The sequence below is a fragment of the Melanotaenia boesemani genome, chromosome 20 (genome assembly GCF_017639745.1).
Source record: "Melanotaenia boesemani isolate fMelBoe1 chromosome 20, fMelBoe1.pri, whole genome shotgun sequence".
Classification (NCBI taxonomy): domain Eukaryota; kingdom Metazoa; phylum Chordata; class Actinopteri; order Atheriniformes; family Melanotaeniidae; genus Melanotaenia; species Melanotaenia boesemani.
The window spans coordinates 13083825-13094973 of record NC_055701.1 but is presented as its reverse complement, the minus strand read 5'-3'; the positions used below and the strand labels follow the sequence as shown (position 1 = coordinate 13094973).

Genomic DNA, 11149 nt, shown 5'->3' with positions numbered 1-11149 from the left:
TTATGGTACTGAAGAGTTCAACAGAATAAAGAAATAAAAAACATCACCTTCTGGTTTGAGTCGAAAAACACTACTAGACAATTCTTTCTATGTTTGGAGACTGTGACAAATGTCACATCTTAAGATCAGATAAATAAATTTGCAGAGCGTGAGAACTGAGTGGAGAGACAGATATAGCTAAAAACTGCATAACAGACTGAGCTTCATGCATTTCATAAACAAAAATTGAATACTGGAATGCATGACAAAATGTTGTGTATGAAAAGAACTTCTGCAATAATATTGGGATGTCTTGTGCTAATCTCTTTCCTCAAATAGTTATTTTGCAATAACCATCGATATTCATTTGAATCAATTAGAAATCAACCTAACAGTATTGCATTTCACCTAGATTAATATCAACTATTATATGTTTCTCTCTCTCTCTCTCTCTCTCTCTCTCTCTCTATATATATATATATATATATATATATATATTAATTATATATATATAACTAACATTAATTTATTGAAACATTAATAAATTAAATCTGAAGTTATTATTCAATGCATAATAAGATACACATGCTAGGTGGCGGTAATAACCAGAGTAACTTTTTTTATGTTCAACGCGAAACAACAACTTTTGTCCAAGTAGGATTCCGTACTTGCACAGGAAAAACATGGCGACCGTCCTGGCAAGACGTTTTCCTGGTGTGTAGAATTTGACATTCATATTTTCGTGAAAATAACATTTACAATTATATGTTTTTTTCTTTTATTTCACGCTAATCTTATGTTACTGCTCTTAACATTTTTTCTGCAGATTGTAGCTTAAATCAGAATGTTAGCTAACAAGTTCACGCTAGGCTCGGTAGTCTGCCCTGCTAATGTTGGTTGATGCTGTCCTTGTGTCTGACAGGGCTGCTGAGGCCGCTGTCTGCGGCTGTGTGTACCAGGGCACCTCAGCTCTGTAAACTCTCCAGCTTCATCCATCCCCCGTCTCGCTTCGGCCCCACAACAGTCGCTGTCCGCGCTCCTCTTTGGGCCGACGTGTGTCGGACACCTCGATACAACATCTTGCAGCGGTAAAGACCAGGCCATAATATAAATGTTGTTTTATTTTTTTAAATTGATTTTACGGGAATAGTATTTAATAAAAGTAACAAACAATTAATTTTGTTATTCTATTTTTTTATGCAAATATAACCTAAATGTCCACATTTGGAAGAAGTCTGACAATGTTTTTGTTATGTTATTATGGTAAACCTGTAAATAAACATCATTACAACAGCCATTCTCTCTATGTTGTTGCAGTGTGTCCCCACTTGTTTCCAGTCTGACCCAGCAGCCAAGCAGAAGTCTGACATACTTCAGTGTGAAAAAGGGGAAGAGGAAGTCTGTAAAATCTGTGACTGACCGGTTCATGCGGCTACATTGTGGTCTTTGGATCAGACGTAAGGTGCGTGTGTTTACAGTAAATTACCAACATCACTGGGTTGTTTTTACATTACAAAACACAAAATATTGTTTCTTTTGGTTCTGTTGCGGATAGGCTGGATACAAGAAGAAACTGTGGAAGAAGATGCCTGCCAGACGAAAGCGCCTCAGGGAAATTGTATTTTGTAACAAAACACAGAGCAAACTCCTAGATAAAATGACTACCCCCTTTTGGAAACGGAGAAACTGGTATGTCAATGATCCATATCAGAAATACCACGACCGGGTCAATCTCAAACTGTAAAGTGATTCATGTAAAGCTTTCTTTGAATTGTTTAAATGCCGTGTCATTGTTGTACGTAAGAGGAATAAAGCCCTTTGTCAAAACAGCTTTTGCCTTTTTTTTTTTAAAGACAACAGAATAAAATAACAAAAATAATGAAAAAACACAGTTTTGATTTATATTTAATGGTCATAAATTGATTTATCCAAAAAATATTTTAACTAGTGGAGCCAGAATTGACAGTCATATGAACCATGTTGTCATCACATCACTGTTTTGTTGTGACCTATCATCAAGTAATTTGACATTCTGGCCTGCCAGAAAAGAAATATTGGGATAAGTTAGTAAGATGAGGGATGTTTCCTTGTGAATAAACTCTCAAGAGAAAACATTTTATGTGTTAGTTGAGTAAGTCATATTGTTATTTCCACACTAACCGAAAATGAGAAAATAATTACCAGCAACGCGTCTGATGAGGGCAACAGCTTCACAGACACAAAAAATTACTTAAATCATCAAAACTTCATAAAAGTTAATAACATCATGCGGTGGTATATCTCACAGTCTACGCACAAGTGTGTAACGTGCAACTTTTTCTTTTTCTCAGTTTTGCTTTGCATGAAATAAAATGACTTCCAACACACACCGATACCACCAACTCTGAAATACATGATTAGTTTTTATCCTAGTTGTTTTTTTTTTATATTTTATCCATTAAGAGGACATTTTCATGTGCATAACAAGTGTATCTACAACATTTGAGTGAATGACGTGTAAACAGAACAATTGTACCTGAGAAGCTTTTGTTTCAAACCACCGTAAAGGACACCGATGCAATGATGTAAATCTACTCCACATGTCTACCCTCCAACACAGTGATAGTTCGTGTAAAACTATTTTCAGGCTCAGTGAATTAAGTACAGGATGAAAACTTAAAATGTCTCACCACCTGCTATTAACCAAAACAGCCACTCTCAGGAAATCCTAAAAAGTAGGAGAAGCAAGTTAAGGTACAAGAGAAGCATTGGGCTTAGCATTGCTCAGTTAACAGCAGAACATCGAACAGTGATTCTAAACATGGAAAAATAACCATGTTTATGTACAATAAATATATATTCTTGTAATAATATTCTATTTCTGCTACAGCTCAGAATGATTCAATATTTGTAAATTTGTAATTGGCAAATAATTTGTAAAATAAGTGACAGCAAAAGATTAGCAACTGAACAGGAGATTGTCAAAAACGGTCTGCTCCACTTAAAAAGACCTCTTAATGACTTTTTTGTTCATCCATGAAACAGATATTTCTTGTTATACAAGTAATTATGTCTTTACCACAGAGAAAACGCAAACAAAAGTAATAATTGATGAGAATGTTGAGCCACAAACCTTTGCCTTATTTTGGACCATGTCAGAGCACAAAGGGCAGTCATGTATATTATAAATATAGTGCAAAACTATTGTTTAATGAAAGCATTTTGTTGGAAATATTTAGAGCACACAGGGAAACATTTATGTCTGATGTCTATTTCTTAAGGTCCAACTTAAAAACCATCACTTATGATGGACTTTTCATCACTACAATTATGGGCTACCTAATCCTAATCCTAAAGTGTTTTGGGGTAATCTTTAAGAGACTGCTCAGTGTGCATCCACAAAAAGGTCCAATGGGGTTGGGTAAAAAAAATAAATAAATAAAACAGCTTTTTCTTTTGACTGTCAGTTTGTGTCACATTCTCTTACAGTGAGCAGATCCTTCTCAGTTCTAGCTGTCGTTTTCAATGGGAATACATTCTGTTTAATCAACAGCGAACTAATAACGGGGGAAACACACATGCAACTGTCTCCCCAGACCTTGTATATAAAAACAATCAAATCATTAGGGTGAAGTACACACAAACTGTACATAAATACATATTTGATAACCAGCAAATTAGTGTCTATCAGCATGGAGCCCATTAAGTCAATTGTCCAATCTCAAACTCGTTTTTTTTTTTTGAGCCACTAGCTATATCCTGTATACAGAGGGGTCATCATAGGTCACTTTGGTTATACCATATTCCAAAGCAAGGCTGCTTCAGTCATGTAGCTTTTGGCCATTCAGTAATCTTGCAGCAAAGGCAGCTGGAGGAGTCTTGAGGACAGTTTCACATGGCTTCATTGTTTGAAGAAAGAGCACTCCTGGATCTTGTGAGAGGCCTTAAGACTCTAAGAGGAGGCTGGAATGAAGAAGAGAAGTAAAGACGGAGATGGAGTACAGTCAGAGATATTTTTAGCTTCAAAGAGTTGCAGGCATTTGAGGATATAGATAACATTATATTTAAACCAAATATTAGATCTGAACAAACAATATGCTAGTTTGTAAAAACAGTGCAAGGCCCATTTATTTCTCCTTAAGAGATAAAATCTTTCAAGTCAATCCATATTTACCGTCATACAATTTGTTTTCTTTTTAAAAAGACATTTAAGGATCATTCAATAGAACATAAGCATTAAAATGTTATATTATCTTTTTCTAAACATTTTTTGTATAATAAAAAATATATATATTTATTTTTAATTAAAATAAGATAAAATAGAAAAATATATCTTCACAATAATTTGATAATTTGATCATAATTATTTTCATAAATTATTAAGTTGGTTTTGTTTTTTAATGTTTTTTTAAATATAAATAAATCTGTACAAAACTTAATGAACCAATAAATGTGATATCATAGATTAAAACATTTTTTTTCAAGATCTATTCTTTAATTTTGCCATCTCCACATTTTGTATTTATTTGCATTTTCTTATTCAAACTTTTGTTATGAATAGCATTTATTTTTTGTTATTCTTTCAACAGATTCTTGTTTCTTTTTTAGTGGCACTTAGAACTCCATGGGGAGGATGTTTTCAGCTATATAGTCACATGGGCATGTCACTGATACACAAACTAATGTTTAAATAAATATCACTTCAATACTGTGAGATATTTCCTCTAAACATTTGCGCAAACATCTAAGTGTTTTTTCATGAAGAGATGTGATACTCTGGCAGGCAGTCCATGTCAAAAATAGACATTTCCAAACAAGTGAGTCAATGCATTCACATGTTCATCTGAACTCAAGTTAGTGCATCATTACAGAAATCCTCTAATCAGCCAAACTCAACATTTGCACAAGTAGTACTGAACCATAATGATTCATTTAGCCATACAGCTGTAGAAATTAGTGAATCAGTGAGTGAATCACCCCTCTCGAGGGGCTGTTAGAATCAGGCAGCAGCTGAGCAGCCTCGTTCACAAGGCAGTATACCTCAGGAGCCTTCCTCTTACTCAGCCTGAGCTGCGGAGAGCTTGACGCTGCCTGAAAATCCTTGCCTATCTCCTCAGGCTGCTCCGAGGTGGCAGGACTGGCAGGTGGAGTGGGCGTGGAAGGTGAGGCGGACTGGGATGTTACAGAGAGCGTAATGGGTGTGGACTCCAACTCAGAAGTGGTTTGGGACACAACCACGTTGGGGGCCAATTGTTCCAACCCCAACACCTCAAACTCAGTCATGTCAAAATCTGTACCGTAGAAAAAGGTCAGTGGAGGGATGGAGAACAAGTGAAACGTGTCTGTGGACTATTGGATTGTGTGGTTGCTGTGAAGCTGCCATTTTATTTATGTGGACATTATGAAAGTTCATGTCATAATGCATTGTTATACAGCTGACTAGAGAGCAGAGACAGAAAAATAAGGTGGAACCAATTTGTTGCAGTATAAACAAGCATAACAAAGCTGCTCCCATTAAGCCTCCTCTGTTCTTCTTTTTCAGCTTATGCAGAGTTACAGTATGGCCATTCAGGTTCATTGCCTCCATATGATGCAGTTAAAAAAGAAAGTCAAAACATACATTTTGCATCACAAATTGGGTTAAAATGTTACAATCATATTAATTGTTATATATTCTTACTCCTATATTTTTTATTTTTTATAAGCATGGACATTCCAGCTTATTTCAGTGGACACCTGACACCATCATGCTGCTTCACATGGTCACTAAATGTGTTAATACACAGCTGAAAATAGTTCCCAAAAAGATTCTTGCAGAGACTTCACTGAGATAGTCAACAGCCTTAACAAAATTCATTTAATGTTTAGACAAGTCAAACTATATATTTGTGATAACTATCATTACCATTATTATTATTATCTTAAAGATTATTAGCATTAGCAGGAAACTCAGACAACTTGGTCAAGTCAGAAAGTACTGATTTAGGTTTTCTTAGTGGATTTGTTGACAGTAAGAAAGAGATGGGGCAAGCAAATACTACGCAAAGTGCTTTTACAAAAACATTGTTTAAATAAAAAGGGTTTTATAGCTTAAATCTACAGATATTTCTGTTTGATAAAAACAGGATAATCTAAATGTTATTTAATATTTTAACTATCATCTGAAAAATATGACACCGTATTGAAACAAATAAATTGTGTCCACATGATGTTAAAGTAGGAACAGATCCCCCCCAGCTACATGTGAGTTTTGTCACAGGATGGTTAGTCTGGCAGCCCTGTGAGGCCTGACCTGCTCCAAACAGGAAAGCAGGACTGAGGTTCGGGGGCCACTCAGGAAAGCAGAGGCACTAAACAATATCTGTGTGATTAGACAACCTCGTACAGGAAGACACATGCTGACATGATCATCCGTCTTAAATCTTATGGAGCATTAGCTCTATTAAAGCTTTAAGAAAAAAAGTGGATGGCAATTTTTATTAATAGATTGTGTTAATTATGTTTATTCCTTTAGATGGCTATAACCAGTGGGTTTTAATTTTCAATGCTGAACATCAGCAGGAAATGTGCCAACGATGTCACCTCACCTTTGTTGTAGCTCTCCGACTTGCTCCGCATCATGGTTCTGGTTCGATGCTGAGCTGCTGCAGGCTGTGCATTGCTGGGACCAGTATTAACCGGGTCAGACTGGTAAGACGACAGATCTTGCATACTGAAACTCCTTAATCTGTCTGATAGAACTCCTTGGCCCTAAACCACAAACCACCAGATTTTCTTAGCATCCGTACATCATAGAGCTTGATCTTATTTATTAATATTATTATGCACATAAACAAATGAACAAAATGACTCTTCAAAGCTTTATTTAACAGGCCCTCTTTATTAAATGAGTGGCCTCAAAACAAAAGGCTTTACACTTTTGCTACACTGACTGCCCACTGTACCAGCAGGTCAGTACAAAACAAATGTTCAGAGTTTGCATTACCTTTGTTGCAGCCATGACTGCAGCTGTGGCTGCAACATTCAGCCCTTTTCTCCCAAAATGCACCAGCGTATCATAGCTTTTGTCCTTTGCTTGGCAGAGGTATTCATCAATGTCCTAATGAACAAAAAAAAAAAAAAAAAAAAAAAAGAAAAAAAGTCACATGAACATAGGGCCCATTTATTGTCATTGTCTTGCTTATTTTTAAGGACACCGTTGTCAGCCGTTTCTCATTTAATTTTTGCAGCTTTTGATCTTGGGGAGATTCCCTTATTTGTTTTGTGACTTACATATAAAGTACATGAAAAAGGAAGGGAAAGAGAAATGTAAGAGCACCATGACATTTCCTCTCGCCTGTTCAGCAAACACATTTTATACATCTCAACTGTGAAAGAAAATTGGCACAAAGGCACTTTTGTTCTGCAGACCGTTACAAAGCTCAAACTATATTAGTCACAAAACCATGCAGTCTAAATCTGAGCCAAGACTGAATATGTTCATCCACTGTAATCTTTAAGTACACCAGAGCAGACAAAAAAGATAGGAGTACAACAAAAGGAAAAGGATTCAACCTTCTCTTTTGAGGAAAGCGTGGGATGAACAAATTTCCTGTATAGCACACTAGATCCTTTCGTGTAAGGGGACAGCAACCACACCACAAAGGCTATCTTCAGTTCATAGTAGAAAGGAAGCCTGTAATGAAGGAACAGTATGGTAGCAAAATATGTATTCATGATAAAAACATGTTATAAGACAAAACATGAGGTAGTTTATATACTACATACAGATGCGCATCTGAGTGTAATCTTTTTTTTACATCTGAGGTTACTTACCAGCAGAGAAACATATCTGTAAATACTTCTACAGTTGTGAATATGGCAAATATTATCCAGTACATCATCCATTTCATCTGCAATGTTATGGAAAAGTAATTGTAGTCACATATAATATTTAAAATGATCAATCTACAACTAATTCAGTTTATTACTTTTTTAAAAAATAAAAAAGAGGAAAAGTAATGTACTCACGTATTCTTTCACATCTTTTGACTTCACAGCTTTATAGGAGGAATATGCAGGATATAGTGTACCAAAGACAAGTCTAAAAGACACAAAAAGTGACTTTTATTTCTAGTTCAAAGTGAAAATGTAATCCCATATAAAATGAAGACATAATAACTGTAATTATATTTATGGATAATATAAGGTCTAAGTTATAACCCCATTTCCAAATGAGACAGTGGAAAATGAAAAGAGAAGGAAATTATTTGCAGATATTTCAACTTTACTTCATCAAAAACAGCCCAGTGTCCATACATCAGACATGCAACTGATAAATGTTATTGTTTCAAAGAAATGTGCACATTTTAAATGTGTTGCCCTCAAGAAAAAAAAAAAAGATTTTAAGAAAAAAAAAAAAAAAGAAAAAGAAAGAACCTGGGTAAGTTGCATTATCTCCTTCTGTGAGTGTGGCAGACTAACTGAGACACACAGCTGTTGTTCTGATATCAAAATGCTTTTTCATCCTTGACTGACCTGTAATTTGAGCTACTCAAAAAAAAAAAAAAAAAAAAAAAAAAAAGGGGGACTGACATTATCTTGCTGAAATAACCAAGGCCTCAGAAAATATGAAACAGCTTTTAAACATCAAATCCACCCAAGCAAAGTCAGATTTTGTCACAGTTGATTTGACTACAGGACCTTCCCAGCTAACAGAGTCCCATGAGGTAAAAATAGCTTACATGTGTGGCCTTTTTCTTTAAGTTTCTATTGGTTTGCAGCAGACACCTGTGCAATGCTGTGCTGGGTGCCAGGACAGAGACGGGACCCTGTTGCAGTGATACAGTTAGGCAACAGCTGTGAGAGCGACCTGATCAAATTACTGACCCACATGACGCTGCAGTACTCCTGGTCAGTTAACTAATAGTTTAAGAAAACAAGGACACTCCTAATATCAGTTGTGCATGAGCACCGAATCCTTACTATTAGAGCTTGAATTAAAAATGTCCTACATACACAGGTTATATTGGCCAAAGCTGAAGCAGTCCAATATGTAACAAGATATTGTAATCTAAATTTAATTGCTTCACTATTTTAAGGTTTGTGTCCGCTGTTGGTGTTCTCCACACCGGATGTAATTTCGCTGATTTATGCAGCTAAAAAATATAGTGTGGTAATGTGAAAGCCTGCTATTGTTTATTATAGACTAGGCTGTTTTAAATGGAAGAATATATAAAGGGTATATGCATTCACTTTAAACATGAATAAGTCTTGCACTGAAACCTGAGAAGGGTGACCCATCTCTTTTGTTTTTTCTAATATGGGAAATCAACACTTAATGTTGCTCCTCTGGAGAGCCGCTCCTGTTGTTCAGGCACCTCACCAATCACTGACATGTAGGCTTCTGGTTAAACATTTAAACATTTCGTGAATGATAATAGATTATTCAGCCAAACACGTCATGGCTTTGTGTATTACAGAAAAAAATCCATTTGATCAACACAAAGAATGCCAAACTGCTGAGCGCTGCCAGCCTGTTTGGAAATAGAGCAGCTCTCATAGGCCCCGCACAGAATCCTGCTGAAATATCAAAGTGGAGTCCTGTAGAAAATAGACTATTTAGTCAAAAATTAATAGACCGTCACCTGATCTCATCTCAAACTGACGTCTGATTCTAATTAAATGAGCAGTTAGATAAAATTGCGGGGGCTTGTGTAGCGCGCCCCCTCTTCACTGTCAAATGAGCGCGTCGGATTGCAACGTCCAGGGGACACATTTCATTACTATCCTACTCTGTGGCGGACAGTATAGAACAGCATATAAATTACTTACACCACAAGTCTAGAGATGATCCAGGAGACCATTGCGCTGGAAAGGCGACAGGACGCGCTGTCTGCTGGGAGGAGTTTCCTCCAGATGACAGGAGCGTCCACAGGCGGCGGCGGCGTCTGGACGCAGATAGAAGCGGTAACGTGATGCAGGATAAACAGCGAGCCAACGACGACCCTTATCCATAGATGGCAGTGTTGCATTGCACAAAGACACCCCCTCCCCCCTTGAGACAAAAATATACTAAATATTTCGTTTTGCCTGTTGTTCAGCGTGTTAGAAAACAGCAATTAGTCATATATAGATTAAATATATCCAAACCTAACCGAAATCCAGCCACAACACAAACAGGAAATCAAAGAATCAGTCGAATTAGCTTAATTACATTTTAACTGAAAAATGTACTTTTCTATTTCTTTTAGCTGTTGTAAAATTATTTCAAATAAAAAAACAATTTAACTTTGGGACCACCTGACTATGCTTTGTTGCTATTGTTGATGATGTTCCCTGCTTTAGGAACTCAGACTTTAACTTATCAATAAACCCACTAGGGAATTTTTGGTTTAATCTGTAAGCTTTAATCTCCTAAAAAGTTAAAAATTAGTTAAAACTTCATTTTTAACGTCCCCTTATAAAGGGATGTAGAGAAAACTGAATCAAAGGTCTACAGTTCCTTAGCTTTGTCCGGTCTTTAGTCTACAAAATGAAGTCAGAGAAAATGGGTGAGATTTGGTTACAGTACAACAAAAGCTGTAGAGGGAGGGCTTAGGCTGGTAGAAACCTAATCCCTTTGTCCCTTTTAAAGACAAGTAGATGATAGAAACAAGATTGAGCAATGGTACACTACCTTTTCTCATCAAGAGAGATTAAATGGAGAGAGAAAAAAGAAGATAAATACCATACTTAAAAAAACTTTCAGGATTTGATTATTGGTAAATTACAGCCCCTGTAATTTAACTCTAATCTTCACTTGGTTTATATTATCTAAAAATGGGTTTAAAGAAATTTAAGCTATTTTATCTGCCAGCCAGGTGAACTGAGTCAAAAGCAAATGCAGGTGCAGTACACTGTTTGACCTGTTTAGTGAGGTCTTTTCAACTAGCACATTCACATGACCCAAAGAACTTTCATTAGTGACAACAAACCTTAGTATTTGTTGCTAAACTGAAGAGCAGTATGTGATCAACACTGGAAGCAGAAACATGCCTAATACATACAACTTATTGGTAATAGTTGCTTTCTTTCTTAAATGTTTATTAGTTTTTTTTCTCCATTCACACAGAAAAGTTACACACACTATACTTCAACAGTACATATATTCTGCAATAACCAACTTTTCTATTACCTCTGCATTTTCTTGTGGAGAGAGGACTCAACTGTG

The 11149-nt window shown here is 36.1% G+C and overlaps 2 protein-coding genes across 2 annotated transcripts; one reads left to right on the top strand and one right to left on the bottom strand.

The window, feature by feature from the left end:
- The first annotated feature begins 644 nt into the window (after positions 1-644).
- Positions 645-1806, top strand: mrpl35 (mitochondrial ribosomal protein L35). The gene is made up of 4 exons (XM_041972140.1): positions 645-693; positions 902-1067; positions 1297-1441; positions 1535-1806. Exons 1-4 carry the CDS (start codon positions 663-665, stop codon positions 1721-1723), a joined length of 531 nt encoding a protein of 176 aa, XP_041828074.1. The 5' UTR covers positions 645-662; the 3' UTR covers positions 1724-1806.
- Positions 1807-1857: 51 nt separating this feature from the next.
- reep1 (receptor accessory protein 1) lies at positions 1858-9950 on the bottom strand. The gene is made up of 8 exons (XM_041972138.1): positions 9772-9950; positions 7969-8041; positions 7774-7850; positions 7513-7633; positions 6944-7057; positions 6546-6708; positions 4999-5249; positions 1858-3921 (listed from the first exon to the last, which is right to left on the bottom strand). The coding sequence occupies exons 1-8, from the start codon at positions 9801-9803 to the stop codon at positions 3850-3852; spliced, it is 903 nt and encodes a 300-aa protein (XP_041828072.1). The 5' UTR covers positions 9804-9950; the 3' UTR covers positions 1858-3849.
- Between the last annotated feature and the right edge of the window lie 1199 nt (positions 9951-11149).

Coding starts and splice junctions, on each gene's coding strand:
- mrpl35 (XM_041972140.1), top strand. CDS start 663: ATGGCGACCGTCCTGGCAAGACGTTTTCCTG. Junction 694..901: donor CCTGGCAAGACGTTTTCCTG/GTGTGTAGAATT, acceptor TGTGTCTGACAG/GGCTGCTGAGGCCGCTGTCT. Junction 1,442..1,534: donor GTCTTTGGATCAGACGTAAG/GTGCGTGTGTTT, acceptor TGTTGCGGATAG/GCTGGATACAAGAAGAAACT.
- reep1 (XM_041972138.1), bottom strand. CDS start 9,803: ATGGTCTCCTGGATCATCTCTAGACTTGTGGT. Junction 7,058..7,512: donor CGCTTTCCTCAAAAGAGAAG/GTTGAATCCTTT, acceptor TTTGTTCATTAG/GACATTGATGAATACCTCTG. Junction 5,250..6,545: donor GTCGGAGAGCTACAACAAAG/GTGAGGTGACAT, acceptor TCTACGGTACAG/ATTTTGACATGACTGAGTTT.